At 52.5% G+C, this 26,747-nt stretch overlaps 2 protein-coding genes across 2 annotated transcripts in view; one reads left to right on the top strand and one right to left on the bottom strand.

Annotated features, from left to right (window-relative positions):
- Window positions 1-742: 742 nt before the first annotated feature.
- On the bottom strand, window positions 743-2,301 carry CIDEC (cell death inducing DFFA like effector c). The gene is made up of 5 exons (XM_041458751.1): window positions 2,030-2,301; window positions 1,763-1,904; window positions 1,517-1,666; window positions 1,226-1,410; window positions 743-1,141 (listed from the first exon to the last, which is right to left on the bottom strand). The coding sequence occupies exons 1-5, from the start codon at window positions 2,077-2,079 to the stop codon at window positions 949-951; spliced, it is 720 nt and encodes a 239-aa protein (XP_041314685.1). The 5' UTR covers window positions 2,080-2,301; the 3' UTR covers window positions 743-948.
- A 1,407-nt stretch (window positions 2,302-3,708) lies between these two features.
- ZC3H18 (zinc finger CCCH-type containing 18) overlaps window positions 3,709-26,747 on the top strand; it is a 42,765-nt gene continuing 19,726 nt past the window's right edge. Inside the window, exons 1-9 of the mRNA XM_041458674.1 lie at window positions 3,709-3,801; window positions 4,337-4,448; window positions 9,371-9,966; window positions 12,624-12,708; window positions 13,521-13,669; window positions 14,034-14,149; window positions 15,212-15,244; window positions 16,674-16,791; window positions 18,640-18,932. Coding sequence (XP_041314608.1) covers window positions 9,385-9,966; window positions 12,624-12,708; window positions 13,521-13,669; window positions 14,034-14,149; window positions 15,212-15,244; window positions 16,674-16,791; window positions 18,640-18,932 — 1,376 coding nt within the window. The 5' untranslated portion in view covers window positions 3,709-3,801; window positions 4,337-4,448; window positions 9,371-9,384. The remainder of the gene's footprint in view (window positions 3,802-4,336; window positions 4,449-9,370; window positions 9,967-12,623; window positions 12,709-13,520; window positions 13,670-14,033; window positions 14,150-15,211; window positions 15,245-16,673; window positions 16,792-18,639; window positions 18,933-26,747) is intronic.

Raw genomic sequence — 26,747 nt, 5'->3', positions numbered from 1 at the left:
GGTGACAGGGGAGGATGGCCCTAAGGACCCTCAGGGCATGGCTTCTCACCTCCCCACAGCTCATCCCAGTATTCCCAGTCCAGCACAGGCGGGCAGTGGGTTGTTCCCGTCCCTCCCACCCTCTCTGGCAGGGGTGCTGCTTCAGGATCTTTCTGGGAACGCTTGGGGACAGTCCCCAAGGGCCAGGTCACTGGAGCCCAGTGCCCCCAGCTCTGTTTGTTTCCCAGCTGGTATCCCTGGAGCTGCTGGGCCCTTGGGATGCCCCTGGACCCAGCCAGGCCAGCACCAGCACCCGGGGTTGTGCAAGGATGGGGTGGGCACAGGGACTGCCCCTGCCCAGGGCTGTCAATGGGGCTGGGGACCCCAGGGACCAGAACACCCCCTCGTGTCCCTCTGTGCCAGCCCTGCACAGTCAGGGGCACAAGGAGCAGGGAGATCTTTCATCCCTTTAAAGGGAGCAAGGACAGGCACAGTGCCAGGTGCCACAGGCCAGGGGTTTGGGGTTGGCCCCATCGCTGTTGTGGGTGTCTGCAGTGCCAGGGCAGCCTCGGCTCTGTGCCAGGGGGTGGGAGCCAAGCTCTGGTGCCAGGGAGGAGGAGGATGAAGGCAGCAGCTCCCCTGGGGAAGCGCTTGCGACAGGTTCCCTCCTCGCACCTCTTACACCACCAGCTCCGGGTGCCAAGCAGCGCAAGGGCTGAGTGTCCTGGGTGTCCCCCCCCTCAAAGACAACACAAAACACAGCTGAATTCAGGAGGACTTTACTTAAATAAATATATTTACAGAGCAGCAGCGATTCCAGAGCAGATTTGGCCACACTCAGCCAGCGGAGTGCAAGGACAGGCTGTGCCAGGCACGGTGGCAGCCTCTGCCCAGGCATTGACCTAGCAAGGTGCTGGGACCCCCGAGGGTTGGGGGGACAGCGGAGGGGACAGGCCAGGCCAGCCAGCCTCACTGTGACATCTTCTTGTAGGGCAGGGCGGGGAGGCTGCAGGGCAGGAGGTTCTGAAGGGGCAGCAGGCTCTTCTCCTCTTCCTTCTGCTCCTCCTCGGTGTCATCCAGGAGCTGCTGCATGTAGCACGAGGTGCCCAGCAGGACGTGGCCCGTGGCCTGCATGGTGAACAGCGCCCAGCGCAGGGCTTCCCTGGGCAGGGAGAAAGGAGTCAGCGTGCCACAGGAGGGCTGAGCAGTGTCCCTGTCCCCAGTGTCCCCAGCCCCCCACACTCACTTCACCAGGCGCCGGGCCCCGTAGCAGCGCAGGTCGTAGGACATGCTGTAGGTGCCATACAGGGTGGCTTTGACGTTGAGGCAGCCCAGGTCCTTCGGGTGGGTCTTGTACAGGTCGAAGGTGACGCAGGCGACATCGATCCTGCGCGGGGGCTTGCGGGACAGGCTCATCTGGTAGCCACGTGTCTGTGGAAGAGCAGCACCACGGTCACCCACTGCACCCCACCCTCCCAATCCCAAACCTCCAGCGTGGCACAGCCGGGACAAACCAGCCTCTCAGGGGTCCCCTCACCTTGGGGGCAGTCCAGGTCTGCCCTTTGCTCAGGGCCATCAGGGCTGTGCCCTCCTCCAGGGTCCGGAAAAAGGACTCGGTCTCCACGGCCGTGCCGTCCTCATCCAGCACCAGCACGATGGGCATGGGCAGGGCCAGGGCGCTCTGGGCCTGCGGAGGGGCTGGGGGTCAGCAGGGCTGGGGACAGGCCCTGGACGGGCAGACAGAGCCCAGACAGACAGACAGAGCCCAGACAGACAGACAGACCTGGCGCAGGAGCTCGGTGAGGTTCGGGGCCATGACGCCCTTGCGCAGGCTGCGGTCCCAGTTGCACACGCGGTAGGGCCGGGGTGGCGGGGCCGGACCCGCCAGCAGCTGCTGGGTCATGGAGGCGCTGGCCGAGACACATCTGGGGAAGGGACACGGGGATTGGGGTGTTCTGAGAGCCAGCAGGACCCCCTGGCAGCGCCAGCGCCCAGGGAGGGCTCTGGGGGATGTCCCCCATGCTGGGGACAGCGGCTCCACGGCACTTACTTGGACACGGGGGCAGCCAGGCGCTGGCTCAGGGATTTGGCGTAGTCCATCTTCCAAGGAATACGGAGCAGCCTGCGGGGAGGAAGGACAGAGGTTCCCGTCAGCTCCAGATCTGTTCCCACCAGCACGTCCAACTCCGCTCCAGGGGTTCTTCCGCTGCTTTCAGCTCCTGTCTGCTCCAGGAGATCTCCCCACTGCAATCCCAGTGACAGAATTGAGCCTGAGCTCTGTCACCGCTGCCTTTACAGGGGCTGGTCCTGCCCTTTGGCCAGGGCCAGGCCAGCGGTGGCTGCCCGGCCAGAGTCCCCTGCCAGCGGGGCTCTTGCGTAAAGGGACACGTGGGAGCCTGAGTCAGCGCTGGAGCAAAGGTGAGACACCGGCCCTGGGCTCCGGGAAACCGGGAGAGGACAACCGGGGCTTTGGGGTCAGGGACACCCATGGGAGCGCCCCCAGCCCTGCTGCTCCTGGGGCATCTCCAGCCAGGAGCCCCATGGGGGTCCAGTGGAGCTCCCATCCCCTCACCTCCGGGGAACAGCAGCTCCTCTGCCGAGGATCAAGCCCGTCCGCCTCACCTGCCCTTATGTACCTGTCACACAGGCTCCTCCCCGGGCGCGCCCTCCTGCCCGGCCGGGCCCAATGGGGTCGGCTCCGGCTGAGGGGGGAAAGGGAGCCGGGCAGGGACCGGGAGCCGGGCGGCTCCGGCTGAGGGATCACCGGGAGCCGGGCAGCTCCTGAGGGAGCACCGGGCGGCCCCGGCTGGGGAAGGGCAGGCTGACAGGGATGCCATCAATCCGTGCAATGTTTCCATGGTGTCCCAGGACGGTGCCAGACCGTTCCCAGTGGTGTCCAGCCGCAGGAAGAGCAGCAGTGGCCGGGAACCAAACCACGAGAAGTTCCCTCTCAACGCGAGGGAGAGCCTGTGCCCAGGGAGGGTGGCAGAGCCCTGGCACGGCTGCCCAAGGGTGTGGGGTCTCCTGTCTGGAGCCATCCCAAACCCAGCTGGACGTGTCCCTGTGTCACCTGCCCCAGGTGTCCCTGCCAGAGCTCCCTTCCACCCCAAGCATTCCCCGTAGATCCTGCGGCACGCGGGTGCCCCGTCCTCGGGCACATCTGGAACCTGCACCTCCCTGCCCCTCCACGTGCACGCCTGCACACAGCCCCTGTTCAGGTGTTCGCGCGTTCACGCGTCCACCTGTGCGCGCACACCTGCGCTCCGCCTTTGCCGTGCGCGGCCCCTTTAAGACGGGAGCGGGGAGCAGAGCGCGCGCTCCCCCCCCCACGCCTCGCGCCGCCGGGGGCGCGTCGCGCGCTGATGACGTCACGCCATGGCCGCCTTGCGCCGCCGCGAGTAGAGGCCGCTCCGCCGCCCCGTCCCGCGCTGCCGCCGCCGCCCCACCTCGGCACCGGAGAGGGGGGGACAGGGGCAGCCCCGGGGAGCGGCACGGGGAGGGCGGCGGGGAGAGGAGGGGAGGGCCCGGCGGTGTTCTGAGGGGGGTCCGGGGGAGGCCGGAGGGCGTTCGGGGACGGGAGGGCGCGGAAATGAATGAATTCCCCGGTTCGTCCGGGACAATGAATGGGAAGGGGCGGCCCCGGCCTCGGGGGGAGCCGGAGGGCTGGAGGGTGTCGGGGGGACGGCAGGGCTCGGCAGGGGCCAGAGGGGTGCAGGTGGCTGTGACTGTCCCCCTCGGCAGGCAGTGGGAACAGGGACAGCGCCAGCAGCCGCGGCCCGGGGGCACAGCAGGAGAGCCCCGCCTGGCAGGAGAGCCTCGGAGGTGAGGGGACACCGCGGGGACGCGCACTGGGCTTGGTTTGTCACCCGTGGGGTCAGTCCTGAGGTGGGCTTGGGGTTTGTGACCCATGGGGTCTGTTCTGAATGGGTTTGGGGTTCGTCACCTGCAGGGTCAGCCCTCAGGTGGGTTTGGGGTTTGCCACCTGCAGAGTCAGTTCTGGGGTGAGTCTGGGGTTTGCCACCTGCAGAGTCAGTTTTCAGGTGGGTTGGGGTTTGTCACTCATGGGGGCAGTTCTGGGGTGAGTTTGGGGTCCGTCACCTCTGGGATCAGCCCTCAGGTGGGTTTGGGGCCCATCACCTGCAGGGTCAGCCCTCAGGTGGGTTTGGGGCCCATCACCTGCAGGGTCAGCCCTCAGGTGGGTTTGGGGCCCATCACCTGCAGGGTCAGCCCTCAGGTGGGTTTGGGGTTTGTCACTCAGAGTTTGGGGTCCATCACCTGCAGGGTGGGCCCTCAGGTGAGTCTCCTCAGAGCTGCAGCAAGGACAGCACCTCCAGGCTGTGAATTCTCTCTTCCTAAGGTTTGCCTGGATCCAGGGAGAGGGTCCCAGTTTATCAGGACAGCTCTTTGCCAAACTGCTGATCCAAAATCAGTCTTTTGAGTGGGATTATCCCAAATCCTGCTGGATCCAGGTATGACCCTGCTGCTTGTCTCTTCCTGAGGCCCTGAGAGCTCACACTCAGAGCTGGGGCAGAGCTGCAGGAGGGAGCTGCAGGAACATCAGCTGTGCTGGGAAAACAAACTGCAGCTGCTTTTCCCTTCAGGTGCCCACCACAAATCCCTGGGGAGCATTCCTCACTGGAGCTCTCCGAGCTCTGCTTCAAAGCCAGCTCCTGGAAATGCCTCTGAGCACCAAACTGACCCCTCAGGGCAGCTGAGCTTGGGTGCCCTGAGAGCTGCAGAGTTCCCTGGGCATCCTGCACCTCAGAGCTCCCCGAGGATGGCAGAGAAATGAGGATTGGGGTTAATTAACCCTGTCAGCAGCTGGAATTGCAGCCAGGGCAGGGCTGCACACGGGTTCATCCTCTCGGTGTTCCGTGTTTCCCCTCTCCTGGATCCTGAGGAATTGATTCCCTGCTGTCACTGCTCTTCCATGTTTTTCCCCGTGTTGGTTCCTGCCCTTGGTGTGTGCTTTGCCTCTGCCTCTGCAGCTCTCTGTGCCCTGGATCTGTGTGTGCTGCCCTTGTCTGCTCACCTGTGCTGTCAGCACTGTTCCCTGTGCTCGGCTCCCTCGTGGGTCCTGCCTGCCCTGCCACCCTCCAGGGCTGTGCTGCTCTGCTTCAGCCCCTGGGTTCCATGGGCCTGCTTCACAGCAAGTGCATTTTATCCTTTTATCCCAAAGATTTCAGCCTGAAGGAAAAAGCTTCCTCTCTTTTTCCCTTCCCTTTGTCCTGTGGCCTCCCCCAGGGCTGCCAGGGGGACGGAAATTGGGAATGCACTTGGTTCTTCATATCCGTGAAAATTTGTAGGATTTTAAGGCTCAAACTGATGGCTCTGCCCAGCTCCAGGTTTCTGTAGGAACTCATTTCCTGCCTGGAATTTCTTCCTTTTTAATTTTGCACTTTTTGTGCTGTTTAATTGACAACAGAGAAGAAATTGTGCCTGATTTTGATTTTTGGGTAAAAATTCCTGCTCTGACTCCTCTGGCCTTGTAAAAATCAACTGACAAAACTGTGAGGTTCATTTATTTTATTTTATATAAAATAAATTTTATTTATTTTATATAAAATGGACTGATTTTATTTAAAAATGTATCCTGGCAAGGTGGAAGTGGAATTTTAAAAGCAACTTAAGTAGCAGTTGTAACTTTTCTCTGCCTGCCTTTAGTGCTGTGCAAGGCTGCTTAATCCCAGTGCTTTAAGTTCAAAAATCCTGGATGTTATTAAGCTTTGATAAAAATATCTTATAAAGGAAGTGAAGTAGCTGAGTTTAAATTTCTGTAGCATGTCCACAAATTTCTCCTCCCCTTTTTAGGGGGGAAATGTGTAATTTGAAATGTTTCTAAGGAGGCTGGAGGCTTTAGTAGGAACAAATTGGCTCCTTCCTGGTGCACCCAGGCACAGTGAGGATGGCCAGGTGGGAGGAGCATCTCTGCCCCTCCTTGTGCAAACCATGGGACTCTGATAAATTCAGGAGCAGTTCATCCTTCATTCCCTAATTTGAGATATTCCAGAGACTAATTTGAGAAACTTCCAAGTCACTGATGTGTTGTGGAACTAAAAGCTCCTCACTCCTGGGAAGTTCTGCTGCCACATCCTCAATTTCTTCCCTGAGAAGCTGTGACCTGCTTTGAAGAGGCTTTCAGCTCACTGAGCTGTGCCCAAATCATTCCAAAAGCAGGGAAAACCCTCTTTTTTTTTGCCTGAAAATGCCCCTTATTGATTGCATTTGCTCCCTGTGGCAAGGCTGGCCCAGCTGGTGAAGCCTGGGAGCAGGAGAGGTTTGTGAGCCTGGATGGAATTCCCAGTGCCCTGTGCTGCTCCAGGCTGCCTCAGACACTCAGGAAAGGAATTTTTGACACACTTTGAGCAGAAGGAGCTGGTTTTGGAACAGAAATAGTTGTGCAGCTGGGACCAAAGGCAGCTTTGGCTGAATTTTCAAGATTTTTCAAGATAAAAGGCTGCTCAGTGAGAGGCATTAATACTTCCCTGCCTCTTGCCTGAGCTGCAAGTCAAACAAGCTTATCTGGGGCTTAGGAGAGTTAATTTTTTGCTTTTATAAATGGTTTTGAACTAGGAAGAAACTGGCTAAGTTTTAAGGTACAAAAAAGGGCCAAGTTCATGATGAGGGAGGGATGAAACCTGGGGGTTCCTGCTCTGCCACTTCTGTCACTGCTGCTTGATTTAAAATACTTCCATGGAGTCCATTTTTCTCAGGTTTTTGTGATTTTTGTCTTTATGTTTCCCTAAAGGACAGAAAAAAGCAATTTAAAAAACCCCAAATATACAAAAACCCCAAACAACCCCTAAAAAACACCTCAAAAAGCCCCAAAAACCTTTCAGGATTTCAGAGATCTGGGATAAATTGTGAGTAAAAAACTTCCTCAGTTAAACCTCTCACAATTCGAGAGGCTTGGGATAAATTGTGATTTGCAGTTTAAAAACCATCTCAAAAAAAAAAAAAGGGGGAAAAAAACCCAAACAAAAAACCCTTGCAGAGTTCCAAAGATTTTGAATTAATTGATTTGCAGATTATTTTAAGACAACACTTAATAATGGAATTAAACTTGCTGTCCTGTTCCATCATCAGGCAGTTTTCCTTTTAATTTCCAACTCCCATTTTTTTTCCTGCTGCTGATTTTACCTTTGGACATCTGGGCTTTGTTTTGGGACATTTCCATGCAGGGTAAGATTGCTGCCAAAATCTGCTTTGTTGGTTTTGGGGAATCTTGGAGCAGCAACCCAATCCCTGAATCCAAGGAATTACACCCCAAAAAACCTTCCCTGCCTGGGTTTTGTGAGCCTTTCTCACTTGGGCCATCATTTATTGTGTTTCTTATCATTTCTACTGATGGAAATTAATAGGAAATTATTACAACTGCTGGATGCTCTGGATTTTATAAAAGCTGCTGTGCAGGTCAGTGTTTTGTATTTCAATGTTTTATATTCCTCGCCATCAGAACATATTTGTTTCCTCCCATCCCTCTAAAGGTCTCCATGTCAAACACAAAAAGCCATTTGCTTCACTTAAATGCCTTTTTTTTTTTTAATTTTTTTTGCTGCTGCTTATTTGCAAGAAAACAGAAAACAAATTTCCTGAGTCCACGTGGCCCTGGCAGATTTGATATTTCTGGTGGCCTCTCTGGGCTGACCTTTGTGTTCACACAGAGTCACTTCTCAGGCACTTGGGCAATTAAAATCCCCACTCTGAAGTGGCTCTTAAAGCCAATAATGATTTGTGCAGGAATTTATGAGCTCAGCATGAGGCTTGATGTGCTCAATAAGGAGATCATTTGTTCAGCTCCATCCTAGGGAACTCAGAGCTGTTGTCACCAGTGGGCAACTTCTGGATTTTCATTTGGGTTTGACCTTGTCAGGGAAATCAGAACTTTGCTGGTGAGTCAGAACCAGCTTCAGTGTGCAGAGGAAGAGGAGAAGCTGGGAGGAAGCTCAAAATGTGGATTTTCTGCTGCTCTGGGCCCTGCTGATTTGAGATCATCCCGTGTTTATCAATTAACTGATAGCAGCAGGGCCCTGAGGGCTTGGGAGAGCTCAGTCAGCCCTAAAATACAGCTTAAGGTGCTTCTGGGAGTGGTTTGAATTTATTTTCTGGTTTTAACTCCTCTGCAGACCTCCCACAGTATAAGGAGCAGCATTTTCTGGAGTGGGACTTTGATCTTGGGAGTTTGCAGCAAATTCTGTTCATTACCAGAAGATTTTGGGGGTTCAGGTGCTGGGAAGGCTCAGTTTGCTTTACTTGGGGCAGTTTTTGGTGGGTCTGTTTGGCTTTTTGATTGGAAATCACCTTTCCTGTGCAAAACCAGTTGGACAAACAGGGAAAAGTGTCAGGAAAAGGTGAAATAAATAGCAGCTTAATAAAAGATTAGTAAACTCTGATTTTGTGATGGATTGGGTGTGTTTAAAGGAGCAACCAGAGTCTGACATTTGTAGCATTTCTGCTCCGAGGGTTTTAAAAATGACAGGTGAAACTCTGCTCATTTATGCCATGGATGTGTGGCAGCAATAAATGAACTTGCAGAGCAGCTGGAGTAAAACATGGGACACGTTAAAATGAAGATAATTTGTAATTCTCTGGCTTTCTTTAAGGGTATTTAGAGCTTTTATGTGGATGTGACCCGGTCAGCTCAGCCAGTTCCAGTCAGGCACTTCTTTAATTTATGGGATTTTTGTTTCTGGAGTAAAAGAAATTAATGTATGGCCCAGGTTTTTTCCCTGCTTTGCACCCTGCCCTTTTCTGTTGTATTTCTTGGCTTTATTCTCAGCAGACATAGGATTTTGAACTTCTACCAAGCACATTTTTAGACATCTTCTAGGAAGGTCTCAGTTCAGGCAGCTGGATCTGCTGCTTCGAAGGAATTTTGGGGCCTTTACTGAGGGTTCTGCCTGGGATGGGGTTTGGAGCCACCTGGGACAGTGGGAGGTGTCCCTGCTGGTGGGGTGGGATGAGATCTTTATGATCCCTTCCAACCCAAACCAGTCTGGGACTCCGTGAAATTCCAACCTCAAGCTCTGTCACTGTCTGTGAAGGGCAGCACACTCCAGTCTGGGGCAATATTTGGATCAGTTCTTTGTGCAGTTTAAACTCTGCATTTCCCTCTTGAGGGATCTATGAGGAACCATATTCCTGAACTTATGGCATCCCAGAGTGGTTTGGGGTGGAGGGGACCTTAAAGCTCCTGTCCCTCCAAACCTCTGCCACGGGCAGGGCTGCCCTTCCCTGGGCTGGGTTCCTCAGGGCCCCATCCAGCCTGGCTTCCAGGAGCCCCCAGAGCCTTTCCTTAGGAAGCAAAGCACAGGAGGAGGAGTCCCTGAGGGTGAGGTTTCCCTGCCTGCCCAGTTTGCTGCCATAACCAGAGCTGTTCTCTGCCCTGCAGACTCGCCGGGACTGATGGACGTTTCCGACAGCCCGGAGCCAAACCCCTGCTCTCCTGAGGAAGAGGACCAGCAGCTTTCTGATGAGGAGGTCCTGAAGGAGAGCGGCTCAGAGCGGGAACTCGATGGGGAGGGTGGCCAGGGGAGCCTCCTGGGCGAGGAGGAGGAGGCAGGCAGGGCCCTGAGCCGGGGGGAGGAGGAGAACCACTCCGACGAGGAGGATCGGCTGAGCGAGACCAAGTCGCAGGAATCTGACACCAACGAGCAGGGCGTGGAGCTGAAGAGCCCCCAGCCCCACAAGGGGGAGGAGGAAGACAGGACAAACGACCTGGAAGTGTCCTCTGTCACCAGGGAGCTGGATGAGCACGAGCTGGACTATGATGAGGAGGTTCCTGAGGAACCCAGTGCTGCTGCTGCAGAGGAGGACGGGGAGAAAGCTGCTGGGGAGGATGATGAGGAAGAGGAGAAAGGAGATGATGCCCCTGAAGATGAGAAGAAATCCAGCAGCAAAAGTGATGATGAGAAGGATGGGCAGGATCCCCTCAAGGAGAAGAAGAAAGAAGAGGATGATGGGGAAATTGATGATGGAGAAATCGATGTAAGTAGGATGTGGGCAGAGCCCTGGGGCGGTTCAGAGCTGCTTGCTGCTCCCACTGCAATTCCTTCCTCCTCCTGGTGGGAATGTCCGTGTCCCTGGTGTGCAGGGAACCCTCTTCCCTGGAGGTAAGGCCAGAGCATGGAGCAGGCCCTGATCTCAAGGGTTGCCCTGTGCTGAACCAAATCTTTGTGCCAGAGAGCTTTGTTCCCTCTCACTGTGGGGAGGCTCCAGTGCTGTGAGAAACTGCCCTGCCTCAGCTCCAGGGGGACTTGGGAATGATGCTGACAGCAAATCCCATGGATTGGGTGGCCAGGAGCAGCTCAGATTGAGGGGCTGGTGTTGGGGGGTGGTTGTGCTGCTCAAACTCTGATCCTGGGCTGTTCCTGGGCTCCAGCAGCATCTGGATGCTTGGAAGGGGAATGAAGGTGCTGGGATGTCTGGAAAATACCCAAGGCATGGTTTGGGGATGGGGTCAGGGATGTGCAGTGTTTCACAGCCCTGAACCAACCAAGGTACTCAGAAAAATCAAAAGTGGGGTTATTTGCAGGTGGGGATTAGGGAAAATCTCACCTTTAGCCATGGCTGTGTTCAGCAGGCAGCTCTGCAGAGCAGCAGCTGTTTTGTGCAGCTTAACAGCAATTTCCTCCTTTTCCATGAAGGAAAAAGGGCAGAGTAATTCCAGTAAAACCCCTCCTGTGGGCTCCTGGTCTGGAATTGCATCCCAGTGGTGGGAGTGTAAGGAGAGATTGCTGGTGCAGAGCACCTGGGCTGGCTCCCCATTGCAGAATTGCAGCTGCACTGCTGGGTTGGGGTTGGGACTGTCCTGGGAACAGGCAGGGAAGCACTGGAGTGGGCTGGGGTCACTGCTGGGGCTCCTCAGCTGAGCAGGGGAGATGTTCTGTCCTTCCAGCCCCATTCCTGTGGGTTTGACCTCCACAGGAGCCTGGGAAGCTCCTGGAACCTCACTGCACAGATCCTACTCCCTTTTCTCTAAAGAATCATATTTTGTGTGGTTATTACTCTTCATAATTCATTGACAAGTTTAATTGCTTTCAGCAATGACATAGTTTTTCTCCCTCGTGCCCATCCTGGCAGGTGATTTTGTTCAACACGTGTTTTCCAAAGGTTTTGTGTATTTCTGAATCAGTAAGAAGGAATTCCAGTATGTTATGGGCAGAAAAAAAAAATTCCTGGAGTCCTGACTCCATGCCTGCTCCTTGATTAAAATGTGAATGCTCTCCTTTGGAGCCTGAGGCATTCTTGGGAGCTCTCCTCACAAAGCAGGAGATGAATCTGTACCCTGGTTTTCATACATTAACTCATAACAGCATTCTCAGCTGCCTGATTCCAAGGAGACCTCCCAGAAATAAATACTTCCCCTTTTGTTCCAGACTTCACACAGCTCTTTTGAAAGCAGCAGAGTGGAGCTGGTTCTCCCATTCATGCAGCACTGAAAGCCAGCCCCAGCTTTGGGGAAAACTTCAAGCTCTGCATTTTCTTCTGCTTTCAGCCTCCTGGCTTGGAGGGAGGGGAATATTAATGCAAATTTTAATTGGAATATAAGTGCAGGCTTTTAAATGCGTTGCTGTTGAGGAGAGCTCTGTCTCTGGCTGGCTCAGGAATGCAGCAGGAGAGGCTCTTCACCCTCCTCTCTGAGCTCCTGTGTTTGTCTACAGCCAAGGGATGGCTTTTTCCTTCTTCCCAGCTGCTCAGTGGATCACTGGGGAGAATTCTCCTCATCTTTTCCACCCAGAGAATGGCTGTTGCCAGGCAGAGGGAAGGCCCATCCAGATGCTCTCTCTTCACGTGTTTCATGTGCTGAAAACAAGGAAAGGGAGGCAGAGAGAGGGAAAGGCAGGATAAACCTTTAGGATAAAATCCTGATTTCCTGGCCAGGTACCTGTGACACCTCTCTGGTCATTGTACCTTTGCCTCCTGCATCCCCAGCTCCTTTCAGCTCCTTTGGGCTTTCCAAATGCAGCCTAACAAAGCTGGGGAAGGGGATTTTCTCTTGGAGAAAGGAGAAAATGCTATTATTTGAAAGTTCCAAGAACTTTTCTTCTGGAGGTGTTTCATGGCTGTTATTTCTTAATCTTGGAGCAACCTCCAGCTACCAGAATTTGTTCCTGGGGCTGCAGTCCCTGGGGATGAGGCAGTTTTGTTTGAACTGGTTCCCAACTCCAACGTGGAGCTGAGGAGTAGAAGGGAAGGTGGAGATGGCTGGAAGAAATCTGTAGGATTTATTCTGAAAAGTTCATTTGTGAGATTGTCCCTGGAGAGGGACTTTGGACAAGGGATGGAGTGACAGAATGAGGTGGAAGTGGCAGGGTTCATTTGGATATTGGGAAGAAATTCCTGGCTGTGAGAGTGGGCAGCCCCTGGCACAGGGTGCCCAGAGCAGCTGTGGCTGCCCCTGGATCCCTGGCAGTGGCCATGGCCAGGTTGGATGAGGTTTGGAGCAGCCTGGAGTTTTACAGCCACCTGGGATCTTCTGCCCTCACCTCGTGCAGGTGCTCTGGGGCCCTCCTGTAACCTGCCCTTGTTTTTCTCCTGTGGTTTTGCCCCAGGGTGGCTCTCAGTGTTTGAGCAGACTGGGAAATGCCAGACCCTGCAGGGCATGCCCCACCTGAAATGTCAGCTTTGTGTGTCTGTTCCAGGATGATGACTTGGAAGAAGGGGAAGTGAAAGACCCCAACGACAGGAAGGTGAGGCCACGGCCCACCTGCCGCTTCTTCATGAAAGGTAACATGCCCTGGGGTGTGGGAGGACCAAAGCTGCTGCACTTGTTCCAGTTTGGGCATTTTTGTTCTCCATTAAGCTGCTGTTACATGATAAACTCAGCCCCAGGCGTCCTCAGTGTCACCTTGCTGTTTGCTGGTGGCCAAAGCTGAATTTTCTTGGAGCCACTACACAAAAAGGGCTTTGCCCTCAGCGTGGTGAGCCTGGAGGAGGTAAATAAAGGGAGACTTGCAGGGGTTTTTGGAATAAAACACAGAGGTTGTGGCTGCCCCATGCAAGGCCAGACTGGTCAGGGCTTGGAGCAGCTTGGGAAAGTGGAAGGTGTTGGGATTGGAGCTGGGTGGGCTTTAAGGCCCTTCCAGCCCAAACCATCCCATGATTCTGCTCTCTGCCTCACCACTGTTTGTTTGGGATGCGCTGTGGTGCTCGCTTTGCCCTCAGGTTTCCTGTGAAAGGCAAAGCTCCTAACTGGAAATGTTTGTCATTAACAAAGGAGGATCTCATAGGCTCATTCCTACATTTAATTAACAGTGTGTGTGTCCAGCCCTCCCTTCTCCCCACTGCAATAAGGTTCTTGTCCATTGATCCATCTGTGTCTGGATCTGTTTGTCCCCTCTGGCAGGTGGAGAGTGCCAACTCTCTCCCCATGTATGCACAAACAGGTAAATCCCAACCCAGCTGGAGAGGAGAAAAGTCACAAACCTCCAACAAAGTTCCTTCTTAGAGGGTTTTAAACGCCTGCTGGGGTGTTGGTGGCTGTGGGGCTGAGTGCTGCAGGGTGGGAGCAGGGGTCTAACAGCTGTGTGTTCCCACAGGGCACTGCACCTGGGGCATGAACTGTCGCTTCATCCACCCCGGAGTGAACGACAAGGGGAATTACTCCTTGATCTCCAAACCTGAGCCCTTCTCCCCCAACGGTGCCCCTCCCATGGGCCCTCACCCGCTGATGCCAGCCAACCCCTGGGTATGGAACCTCTCCTGGCCATTGATGGCTTCTGCACCACCCTCCCCATCCCTGCAGTGTTCCAGGTGGGGTTTTGGAGAGACTGCTCTGGTGGGAAGTGTCCCTTCCACTGGAACCAGACCTAAACTGTTCCACAATCCTGGGATTTTCCTCTTTTTTGAGCTAATACCTCAGCAAAATTCAACCCACAGTTGGACATGTGATTTTTAAATGGAGATCTCGGAGTTGCCAGTAGAGGGGGGTAAAATTCCATGCTTTCCCAGCTTAATCCTGCAGGAGTAACTGAGGTAGCTTTACAAAGCACGGCTTTGCTGTTTAAAACTAACTCAAGTGTCTTCTCTTGCTCTCCTCACCCTTCCAACAGGGAGGCCCAGTGGTTGATGAAATCTTACCTCCACCTCCTCCTGACCCTCCAACAGAAAGTGCCTGGGAGAGGGGACTCCGGCATGCTAAAGAGGTAAATTCCTTCCTCAGGGAATTGCTGGCTGCCTCCAAAATCCGCTGGAAAAGCTCTTTTTGGAGCACAGGTGTCTTGCTCTTTCTCTATTCCTTTTGCCTTTTAATCTATTGGTTGTGTTTTGTTGTACATCACAATTGTTAGACAGCCAGGAGGAGCTCAGATCCAGGTTGGGGGGGGTTATATTCAAGAAATAGTGGGAATTTGTGGCCCTCAACAAAGCAAAGCTTTAAGCTGATCCAGTTTCCCTCCCTTCAGTACCTGTTTCTCCAGTTTGTGATCACTGCAGGGGGGAAACCTCTGTTTCCTGCTGTTCTGAGCTGGTGGAACAGGGAATTAATCAGGAAGAGTCCAGCATCCTGCACATTCTGAGGGAGGAAGGTGCTCTGGCTGCAGGAAATCTCCTGAGGGCAGGATTTTTAATATTAATTTCTTCCTGCCCCAGGAGCCTTCTCTCTTCACACTGTTTTTGTGCTCTTTAAAAAAGTATTAAAAAAAACCAAAAAACACCTGTCCTCACTTCTGCAGCCTGAAGGAAAATAAATTTCTAAAGTATTAATATTTTCCTGGGTTTCATTAAGTCTGGATCTTGGCCTTGTGTTCTGTCAGAGGCACCTGGGTTTACCCCCAGTGTTCTGGGAGCTGTTCATCCATTATCTCCATTTCATGACTGCCCTGTAAAATGCACCAGCAGTATTTTGGGCCTCTCTGATGTAGGAATTGTTAAGAGCAGGCCTGGTTTTCATATAGTCCACAAAAAAATGTATTGCACTTAACCAGTGTTAAACAAAAGTCATCCAACAACTGGAATTCCTGAAAATTGAAGGCTGTGTGAGCAGGCTGTGGCATTAAAATATCTTCATTGTGTGTGAAGGGAAAAGTTATGAATCTGCTGCTGTAAGCTGTAGAAAATGCTGATTTTTCTCCTCCCCACACACAAGTTGTTGCCCAGTTGGACACCTTGCAGCCAACTGAGCACTGGAAGTGCAGCTGGGATGTGGAAAATGCTTTCAGCACTGTCTTGTGACATGTGGAGTTGTCTCAGTAGTTCATGAATCCCTTTTTCTTTTTTGAATTAACTATAGGGAGGTGGACATCAAAGAAAACATTAACTATGGGTAAGCAGGTCTTTGATTCCAGTACTGTTACAATTGTAAGAAAATTTTCCTTTGCCTTTTTTTCCATTGCACTTCCTCCAACTTCCGAGGCCACAGACCAACCCCTGTCCCCTCAGCAGCTGACTCAGGGGATAGATTGGATTATTTTTGGGGTGATACCAATTATTTTCTAATGATTTAAGCACTGAATTACCCAAACACACAGCAGTGATCCTTTTTGAAATAAAAAAAACCTCCACCAATATTATAGGAAGGGGAAATTTGGGCTTGAGGCTGTGTGAAAAAGCAGAGTTTCCTTTCTGGCATGGCTTGAGCTGTTTTCCTGTCTCTTTGAACACCTGATGTCACTGAATCCAGGTTGCTTTGGAGTTGGCATCAGGAGTTTGTTGCTTACTGAAGCATCCCAAATCCTGTTTCTCCTTCCCTTGGCTTATTGCTTCAGTCCAAAAGAAAAATCCTAAATTATTTACAAGCACTAAAAAAAAGTACAGGTACCACTCACAAGGCAGCACCTACGTCTTAATCTGGTTTAGGTTATTTGGCACTGTAAAAATTCAAAAAGTGGCCCCTTTATTCTTCTTTTTTTATAAATCAGAGTGGAATTTGGGAGCACTTGCTGTGGAATCTTAGTTCTGCCACCGACTCCTCTGTGGCCCTGGAAGTTTCTTACTCCCTGTACTCCCTCCTCATCCTCACAGTGGATCTGATATTTGCACTCCAGGTGCTTGGATGTTGAGTTGGGGAATGAAAACCATCAAACAATGTAAATAGAAATCAGGAAATGGAGGAAGCAGCTTTAAGGAGGGTGGGGTTTCAATCCTTTTTCTCCCCAAAAATCCTTTGTTTTGAAGTTGTGTTTGTGCTCACCAGTCCACGGCTGATTCCCGCTGGAGGATATCAGCTGGAGAAGTGGTGCCTTCATTCCAGGGGGTAATTCCAGGTCCAGAGTGTTGCTGACCTGTCCCCAAAGCTCCACTGCTCCCTGTGGAAGCTCCTGTCCCGTACTGGTGGCAGCCATCACTCCAAGGGCAGGAACTGGGGGACTCCTGAAGGAGTTGGGGATGAGTGGGTGCATGGGCAGAAATCCCAACTCTCAATCCACGAGGCAGAACATGTCCTGCTCCCTTTGCAGGCACTGGAAAGGGCTCTCAAAAGCACTTTCTGTGTTTGCACCACATTGATTTGAAGGTTGGATTTTTGGTAGCTCTTTTTTTTGCTGTTTATCAAGAAAGGTTTGTGCTTTTCTCTGATAAGCCTCACTTTAAAAAGACTGTTTGGTTGGGCTGTGTAGAAAATAAACATCTCTGCACAGCCCTGCTGCGTTGAACGTGGTTTTCTTGTCACAGTGGCTGAGCTGACCTAGCACACACAGTTTTTGTGGTGCCAAGGTGCCTTTTCCCTCTCTAACATTCCCTGTTTTTCATTGTAGGCTTGATCCCTATGCAGATCCCTATTATGACTATGAAATAGAGCGCTTCTGGCGTGGTGGGCAGTATGAGAATTTCAGGGTTCAGTACACAGACCCCGACCCCTACCGTAACTACAGAGTAAGTAAGGAAATCTCCCTTCCCTCTTTTCCTTCCTGACTTTCTTCCAGGTTCTTCTGGGCCTTGGCACGGTTCCAGGGCAGTGCTTGAAACAGGAGTTTTCAAATAGTTCAGTCCTGTCTCAATCCCAGCACAGACACACTGGAGGTGAGGGGATGGAGGATGTTCTGTTCCAGCACCATGAGGGCAAAAGCAGTGCTGCAAGCTTGGGAGTGAGGCTGGGAAGCTGCCTGATGGAAAAGGACGTGGAGTGCTGGTTGACAGTGGCTGAGAAGGCCACTGGCACCTGGCTGGCACCAGCCCTGGCATGGCCACAGCCCCAGGGCAGGGACTGTCCCCTGTGCTGGGCACGGCTGAGGGTTCTGGTCAGGTTTGGGCCCCTCCAAGAGAGACCTGGAGGGGCTGGAGCATGTCCAGGGAAGGGAATGGAGCTGGGAAGGGGCTGGAGAGTCCTGAGGGAGTTGAAGGGGCTCAGCCTGGAGAAAAGGAGGCTCAGGGGGGCCCTCCTGGCTCTGCACAGCTCCTGCCAGGAGGGGACAGGTTCTGCTCCCAGGGTGCAGGGACAGGAGGAGAGGGAACGGCCTCAGGCTGGACCAGGAGAGAATTAGATTAGATTTTAGGAAAATTCTTCCATGGAAAGGGTGTGAAGCATTGGAAAAAACTGCCCAAGAAAGTGGTGGAGTTCCCCATCCCTGGAAGTGTTCAGAAAACCTGTGGATGTGGCACCTGGGGACATGGCCAGTGGTGAGCTTGGTGATGGTGCTGGCTGAGGGTTGCACTTGATGATCTGAAGGTCTTTTCCAGCCTTTACAATTCCATGTCTGAGATGGGAAGGTGCTTCCTCCTCATGCTCCTTGGCTGCTCCTCAGTGTAGCAGATGAGCAGTGCTTGCCCATCCTTGGGTATCTTGGAGAGGGAAGGAGTTTCCAGGAAAGATCTTGGTTGAGAAAAGAGTTCCTTGTTCATTCTTGGGAAGGAGAAGGTTAGATTTGGGCAGGTGTGCTCTGTGTAGCAGCAGAGGCTCCAGCCTGGCTGTGCAAACATCAGGATTGAGGCACAGGACAGCAGCAGCCAGGTGCTGAAATCCCAGCAGTTGTGTTCCACCAGGAATGGATCTGGATGAGAACTTCAGAAAGGCTCCGAACCCTTTCCCTGCTCTTCCTTTCCCCTCATGCAAACTTTGTCCCTCTGGAGCAGTGACCAAACCACCCAGTGCTGCTCAGGGGGAGCTTTTCAGTGCTTTCCAGCAAATCCTTTCAAGAGTACCTTTTCCTTTGCTCTAAATCCTTGTTTTCTGCAGGACAGGAGCCTGGGCCTCACTATGGCCACACATGACCAATTATTTTCCTGGTGCTCATTTGCAAAATTAATTACCTGCTTATAGAAATGATCAGCAACAAGAGGAAAGACTCGTAAACATCAATACATTTATTAAATAAGCTTCATAAACCAAATTAATCCAAGTGTTGCCTTTGAAAACAACAGTTGTGTGGGATGTGATGCTGTGTTTGTATCCAGGTTCTGCTCAGCAGGACCCAGATTATTGATCTCCAGATTATTGATCTCCTGTCACTGGTTTGCAGAATATTGATCTCGATCCTTTGCTGAGGGAGGGCAGATGTAATTCCTGCCATTCCCAGGATTGATCTGGAATTGTAATTCCTGCCATTCCCAGGATTGATCTGGAATTGTAATTCCTGGCATTCCCATTCATTGATCTCCAAATTATTGATCTCCATGTCATTGGTTTGCAGAATATGTAATTCCTGCCATTCCCAGGCCCGCCACCCTCTTTTCTGGGAACTGCTCCCACATCATCAGCGTGGCTTCTCTGTTGTTTTTTTCAAGGAAAGAGAGCGAGAACGGGAGCGGGAGAGAGAGAGCAGACAGCGGGAGCGGGAACGGGAGCGGGAGCGCGAGCGGGAGCGCGAGCGGCGGCAGCGGGAGCGCGAGCGGGAGCGGGAACGGGAGCGCGACAAGGAGCGGCAGCGGCGGAAGGAAGAGTGGGAACGGGAGCGGGAACGAGTGAAGAGGGACGAGAAGGACAGGCAGCACAGGGACCGCGACAGGGACCGCGACAGGGAGCGGGAGCGCGACAAGGACAAGGACAAGGCAAAGCCGCGGTCCCCGCTGCTGCCCAGGTAAGTGCGGCCGGCACTGGGGTCCTCACTGGTGGGGGTCAGTGAAGCGTGTGGTAATGGTAAAGGTGGGTGCAATGCTGGAAGTGCTGAAACCTTCAGAAAATAGTGGGAGTTGGTTAAGCACCTCAGAGGATTCGCCACGAGGTCCGGATTCTCTTTTGAAATTAAGGAGGGTATGAATTGGCAGACTTCAGTTTGAGTATTGTCTGTAATACTAATATTGAAAGAGATTTTTCCTTTTGAAAGCGGGATAATTAAGATGTTTTCAATTTCAGTAATATATTTCAATAATCTTAATGGCATGAAGCTGTGTCAAGTGACGTTTACGGTGGATATTAGCAAAAGCTTCTTCACTCAGAGCACACTTAGGCGCTGCAACAGGTTCTCCATGGAAGTGGTCACAGCACCAAACCTGACAGAGTCCAAGAAGCATCTGGGCAGTGTTGTTGTTGTGATCCCGGTGTGTGTAACTGCTGAGGACAGTTGTAGTTAATGAGCCTTGTGGCCACTGAGTGGAGCTAAAACATCAGTGACAATGAGAGTACATATCCTGACCCTGAAAGCAGGAGTGCCCTTTGGTGTGGAGATGGTCAGATCCTCCCTCTTCCCTTCAGGCTGGAGGGGTTTTGGGAGGACTCCTGCAGGTCGGTTCCCTGGGGGGCCTGTGGTGACTCCTTTGAGGCCTTGAGAAATGTCTGTCACAAGAACCAGGGCTGCTTCGGGAGTTTGTGGATAGCAAAAGTATCTGGAGATTTAAGTACAACTTGAAAAAGGAAAGGAGTTGTCCTTGGAATGAGTCTCTGCTCAGTGGAATTGCAGCATGAGGTCAGGTTTGTTTCCTCTGACCACCCGTTTGTGGAAATCCTGGTTGTGACCTGTGTGAAAGAGAAAATGGAACCAGACAGACTGAAAGTGCAGCAATGTGATTCCTGTTTTGTTCCTCTGTCAGTGATTTATGTACCTTGCCTTCCCAGCCTCCTCTGGCTGAGGCACATTTTGGAGCACTGGATAAATATCCCAGTGGGATGGAAGCTCTGATGTCACAATCTCATTTGGTTCAGAATCATGGAAAAGTATCACATTTTTTGCAGAGGGACATCTTGAAGCAACCTGATCTAGTGGAAGGTGGGCAGGGGGATGAAATGAGATGGACTTCAATGTCCTTCTCAACCCAGCCCATCCCATGACTTTGGGATCTCCAGGAAAACTGCTGAAGAGTTTCTTGGGAAGAGTGGCAGACAGAGACTCCCACAGCGTGTGGAGCACCCTGGGGACACACAGGCATGTGTGGGGCGCAGAGAAGTGCAGGGAAGCTGTTTCCCAAGATTCACTGGAGCTTTTCCTGCTGCCTGGTGTCTGTGCTGTTCCTCTGCACTGGAGGAAGGTGTGAAACACGATGGGCATGAGGAAGAGTTGGATCAGTGAAGAGCAGGGCTAGGAATGCCAGGAATGAGGCTGCACGTGGAATGAGCTGGTTTCACGTGGGAGCAGGGCTTAGTCCTGAATCCAACCCAGAATTTTTACCTGCAGTACTGAAAGGGTAGCTGGTTTTTGTCCCTCTTTCCCAAGAGGAAGTGACAGTTTCAGAACGGTCTGGAGGAGCAGCAGTAGCTGCAGAGCAGTTATAGGAATACCATAATTACATGTTCCGTTTAATTATAATCTTCACTTAACGACCACGATTTGTGCACCTTAATTACCACGTTGCCCGGTGGTTTGTGCTCTCCTTGGCTTGGTGATGGGACAGATCTTGTCCAGACCCATGTGATGGAGATGATGTCAATGAAAGTGATGTCACCTGCTTGGCAGCTCAAGGTCATGAGTCAGTGACAGTCATTGTGACCCAGGGATGAGCCTGCTGGCTGCTCCTTCCCCTGGCACTCCTGCAGTCCTGGGGCAGGGCTCTCTTGGGAGAACCTGGACTGCCAGTGCTGCCCAAAGAGTGCTGGGTAGGAGCAGTGGCTGTGCTCACCAATCTTGGATCCCTCTCATTCTGTGAAACCACGTGAGAACCCAGAGATGGGATTGACAGCATTCAGGGGGTGCACATGCCCTGCTTCCCTCTGGCACCAGGGAGCTGGCTATGCCTCTTGTGTCTCCAAAACTCCTTGAGATGAGTCTTGGTCATTCAAAAATAGTTTCTGATGCACCTCTTTGGTTTTTTTAAGTCTGCTATGGAGACAGAGTTTTCAAAGGGCATGGAGTGACAGGGCAAGAGGGAATGGCCTTAAGTTCAAGGGAGTGCAGGGGTAGATGAGATATTGGGAAAGAATTCTTCCCTGTGAGGGTGGTGAGGCCCTGGCACAGGTTGCCCACGTTGGAAGGGACCCTAAAGCCCATCCCATCCCCTGCCATAGGATTTCAGCTCCCATGGTGGACATCCATGTCAACATGACCCCATCCCACAGCTCTGCAGGTGTCTGGTGGAGAAAACAAACCTGCAGAAAGAAGTTTTGAAAAAGCTTTTTAACAAGCGAAAGCGTAATTCCAGCTTCTCCCTCGGAGGCCACATCCCTCATCCGTCACTTGGCGTGTGCCCAGGAGTCCCCGTCACGCTCGTGCTGTGACCTGGCTCTGGCCTGTGTCCCACGTCACTTTGTGACCAGCTCCCAGCTTCCTCATGGCAGTGCAGTGGCTCGAGCCGTCTCACCTTTCCTCCAGATTGCTCCGTGCCAGCTCCAGAGGGGCAGCTTTGGCATCCTGGGATTGAGCAGCTCCCGAGCGCGTTGAACGTGTCAAACCCGGGATTGCTCCGTGCTTCCTGGGAGCAGGATGCACAGCAGTGCCACAGCACACACCGGGGGCTCTGCTGCCTCTGTTTATAGACTCTGGGCTTTCCCTCATTGCTGCATCCCAGCTTTTGGCAGGTCCAGCCTCCCTGGGCTGGCTCACGCCACGGCTGCCCGTTAGTATTCCTGCCACTTCCAGGGCCCACGCGCCGGGAGAGCTCCTCCACGGGGCCGGGAGAGCTCCTTCACGGGGCCAGGAGAGCTCCTCCACAGAGGTTGGAGAGCTCCTCCACGGGGCCAGGAGAGCTCCTCCGCGGGGCCGGGAGAGCTCCTCCACGGGGCCTGGAGAATTTCTCCATAGAGGGATTGGAGAGCTCCTCCACGGGGCCGGGAGAGCTCCTCCACAGGGCTGGGATTGCTCCTCCACAGGGATTGGAGAGCTCCTCCACAGAGGTTGGAGAACTGCTCCTCAGAGGTTGTGCAAGCAGCCCTGAGCTTTGCCCAAGGCAGAGCTGAGGGTGTCAGTAATTCTGGTCACTCTCTTGGTGTAGGAGCTCCTGCAGGAGCTGGAGGAAGGAACAAACCAGGACCTACAGAATTAAGGGATGAGAGAACCCAAAGAGCAAACAGCCAGGAATACAGGAATAAATTGCCTTTCCATTCTGCTGAAAGCAGGAAGGTTTAACCTGATATCTAAAAAACAGAGGAGTTTAAGGGTAAAAATGTGGAGAAGCCAGAGTTTTTCCCAGCATTGCTGGGTGATGGAGCTGAGGAGGAATAGAATTTAACCAAGATTTAAACCCTGATGCATTCAGGGACAAGTGTTTCTCCTTGAACCATTGGAAAGAACAGGCTGCAGTGTTTGGGCTCCAATGAGATTATCACATGTGGATTGGCCTTTTTTGAAGGAATTCACAAAAGTGTCTTCCAGTACCTGTTGGGAGCCACCAAGAAAGAGAGAGGGACTTTGAACAAGAGCATGGAGGGACAGGACAAAGGGGAGATGGATTCAAACTGGTAGAGAGGAGGCTTAGATTGTATTGTGGGATGAAATTCTTCCCTGTGAGGGTGGGCAGGCCCTGGCACAGGGTGCCCAGAGAAGTTGTGGGTGCCCCTGGATCCCTGGAACTGTTCAAGGCCAGGCTGGAGCACCCTGGGCTAGAGGAAGGTGTCCCTGCCCATGGCAGGGGGTTGAATGAGATGAGATTTAAAGATCCATTCCAACCCAAACCATTCCATGGTTCTGTGAATGTGCAGTTGCTGTTTTAAGCTTTGGGTTGGGTTTTTTTTCCCAAGCTTAAGATGAGCACTCCAAGGAGTTTAAAATCTGAGATTGCACTGCTGGTAAAACTGTTCCTCCCCCTCCTCCTCCTCCTCCCTCCTCAGGCATCGAACACTCAGACAAGCCAGGACACTTTATGATCAATTAGAGGGATAACTTGGCTGTCTGTCCTCCTGCTCCCATCTCCAGAACGAGTTCTGATGCCCCAGGCTGGGCCTGATTTTTGCTGAGTGCAAAATTCCTTTTTTTTTCTCTCCGTCTTGCCGGTGGAGCTCCCTGTTATGCAAAGGCTTTCAGGGATAAAGAAGTGACATGAAATATGTCCTCTGAAGAAACTGAGAGCAGTGCAAGATGTTCTGACCCTTAGCTGGGGGCAGAGGCTCTACACACTGAAATAATTTGCTTTAATCCCTTCTGTTGTTGCCATAGGCTTTATCCCAGCAGCATCTGAGGGAATCTGTTTGTTCCAGGAGCTCATGAAGCAACCCAGTGTTGTGGGGCCTGGTGGTGGCTGTATTCCCAAAGCACTGAGGGACACTCAGGAGAGCATTCCCAAGGGGCAGCGCTGGCACTGATATCCCTGTGACAGGGACAGGACCCAGGGAAGGGCTGGAGCTGTGTCAGGGCAGGTTTAGGTGGATATCAGGAAAGGTTCTTCCCCCAGAGGGTGCTGGCACTGCCCAGGTTCCCCAGGGAATGGGCACGGCCCCAGAGCTCCAGGAGAGGTTGGATACCACTCCCAGGGATGCCCAGGGTGGGATTGTTGGGGGGTCTGTGTAGGAGTTGGACCCACCAGACAGAGAAGGAACCTCAATTTTTCTGCCCCCTCAGCTGGGGTGGCACTTGGTGTTGTTGATCAAGCAAGGAGGAGGAAGGTCCACGAGATGGACATCGGTTTCTTTCCCACCTGGATTTCCTCTCCAAGGAATGCTGGGGCTTCTGGTGGGGAGCAGCATGGCAAAATGAACCTTGGAGTGAGACATTGTCATCTCCAGTCCTGGAATTTGTCCTGACATCTGACCCAAAAGCTCTTCCCACAAAGATCAGACATGCTTCGAGCTGTGCCTGGGGAGGCTCAGGCTGGACATCAGGAGGAATTTCTTTATGGAAAAAAATTACTGGGCACTGGAATGGGCTGCCCAGGGAGATGGTGGCATCCCCATCCCTGGAGGTGTCCAGGGAGGGACAGGACGTGGCACAGGGCATGGCCAGTCACAGGCTGGACTTGATGACCTTGGAGCTCTTTTCCAACCTCAGTGATTCTGGGATTCTCACGATGTGGAGCCCAAATTCCATGGAACACCAGTGCCAGGAAGGATGAGGAGAAGGAGGGGGCTGTTGTCCTCAGAGATGTTCCCAGGAGGTGACAGCAGCTCTGAAGGTGCCAGGAAGGAGCAGTGCCTGACACACCATCCTGTCATTACCACACACACCACACTTTTTTTGGAAGGAAGTTCCCTTCATCAGGACTAAAACCTATTAATGGAGGGCACTTAGGCATCCATTAAAAACCAAAATAACCCTGTGAGTGGGGACTCGGACAACTGACAGCAAAGTCAGAAAGGACAAATCATAAATCCTCCTAAGACCTTTCCAGCAAGGAATGTTGAGCTTCATCCCGAGGTGTCACCTGGAGTGTGAGGTGCTGCAGATTCCAGGACAAAAGGTGACGTGATCCCAGGCCATGCTCACCCTTGTGTTGTTTTCTCAGGCTGGTTCAAGTTGACTTTGTTAATCTCTGAGCACGTTAAGGAGCAGGATAACCCAGGCTCTGGAATCGATGCAGGTTATCCAGGGCCTGCAAGTCAGAAAGTGTTGGAAGGAGCTTGATTAGATAAAGGAGTGGCAAAAAGAAGGGAATGCAAATGGAGTGATTCATGGTGGTGTGTGCACCACAAAGCAACTGAACTTGTTTTTTGGAAGAATCTCTAATTCTGAATGTTCCTGGGTCATTGTTGTCTTTCCTGAGAGCTTCTGGTAGTCTCCCAATGCTGCCAGCTGGATTTGTTTCCCTTTTTTTGGGTGTAGAGGCTCTGAGTGAAAGTAGCTGTCAGTCAGTTTTGGGGAGCTTAGTGATGGCATCTCATCCTGCTGCCTAAAGACGGGAGGATGGTGGATTTGGGATCCTCTTAGTTTTCCCTGTGGAAATCAGTTAATTCCTAAGAAATCCTTCATTGGTTCCCACTTGCCCTGCCCCAGAGGACAGACAGCTGTGTGCTCTTCCTGGTGTTGGAGCTGGGCGTTGGTAAAAGCCTGGAATGCCCTGGTTTAGTCTTGGATCCATGAAAATTGAGTGAAAGAGGGAAAACCAGCCTCCATCCAGGGGCATGGATTGGCTCTGCAGGTGTCTGCTCCTCCCTGGGCAGCTTCCAGCAGGGCAGGGAACTCAGGGAAGCAAATGACCCCAGGCTGTTGAGTTTCCCAGGCTGAGATGGGTTTTACCTGCTCCAGCTGGAGCTGGACCTCTTCTCCTGCACACTCCAGGTGTTCCAGGGCTGCTCAGAGAAGGAATTCCCTTCTTTTCACATACAGAGCACATCCCTTGCCACCCCAGGCTTCTTAGGAATCTCAATCCAGTGCCCTGCATGGAAGCTGTGCTGTGATAGACACGATAACAACTTGTTTACATCCCCGTTTTCCGTGGTGCAGCTGCCACCCCGAGCCATGGAACCTGCTTAGACAGCTCTGCTTTCATTTCTGCTCCCAGGACTTTGGGGAAGTTGGTGATAAGAACAGCTCTGCTCTGGAGCCAGGCTGGGAGAGCTGGGGGTGTTCAGCTTGGAGAAGGAAAGGCTCCAGGGAGAGCTCAGAGCCTTTGCAGGACCTAAAGGGGCTCCAGGAGAGCTGGAGAGGGACTGGGGACAAGGCCTGGAGGGACAGGACACAGGGAATGGCTCCCACTGCCAGATTAGATGGGATATTGGGAAGGAGTTCTTCCCTTTGAGGATGGAGGTTGGCCAGCTGTGTGGCTGCCTCATCCCTGGAAGTCCCCAGGCCAGGTTGGATGGGACTTGGAGCACCCTGGGACAGTGGAAGGTGTCCCTGCACAGGGACTGGATGAGTTTTAACGTCCCTTCCCACCCAAACCATTTTTTTGTGATTCCATGGTGATAAAGTCTGTGGATCAAACCAAGCTTTCCAAATTCTCCACAAAAACATCCTGCTGCCTGGAATTTCTGTTGGTCCTTATGGCTCTTGAGCTGCTGCCTCCACTTCCCCAGCAGCAGCAGAAGTTTCATTACCCTAAATCGAGGTGGAGGGCAGTGAATGACACAGCTGTGGATCTCAAGGAATGTGGTTTTCTTTGGCATTTCAGAGATGGAGTTACAGGGAGATCCCCCAGCCTGGATTTTGGTGGAACAAGGTAATTCCAGGGCAGGATCCCTGGCACATTCCAGGCAGGATCCTGCCTCCTGCTCATGGAGAGGAGGCTCTCCAGGCGTCAAATGCTCAGCCCTTAGGGGAGATGCCATCTCAGATAGCTTTATCTCCCTGCTGGGATGATTTCATCCTGGAGGTTCAGATTGTATCTCCACTCTTTAATTTCCAAGCCTCTCCCCATCAGGCTTTGAAGAAATCCTTCCTTTTTTTTTCTTTTTTTTTTTTTTAATGACTGATAACTCAGCTTCAGATGGAAACAGCTTGAGAAAAGCATTTTCCCTGCTAATATTTCTAATATTTCACCAAGGCAGCAGCTCCAAGGCCCAGCATTCCCTGTCCTGGACACACGTACGTGGCTTTCCAGAGCCATTTCCCTCTCCATTACTCCAAGACAGGAAGAGTTCCTGCGTGCTTGCACTCTGC

Source organism: Pyrgilauda ruficollis, unplaced genomic scaffold (assembly GCF_017590135.1).
Source record: "Pyrgilauda ruficollis isolate IOZ18807 unplaced genomic scaffold, ASM1759013v1 scaffold13, whole genome shotgun sequence".
NCBI lineage: Eukaryota > Metazoa > Chordata > Aves > Passeriformes > Passeridae > Pyrgilauda > Pyrgilauda ruficollis.
This window is presented reverse-complemented; position numbering and strand designations above follow the sequence as displayed.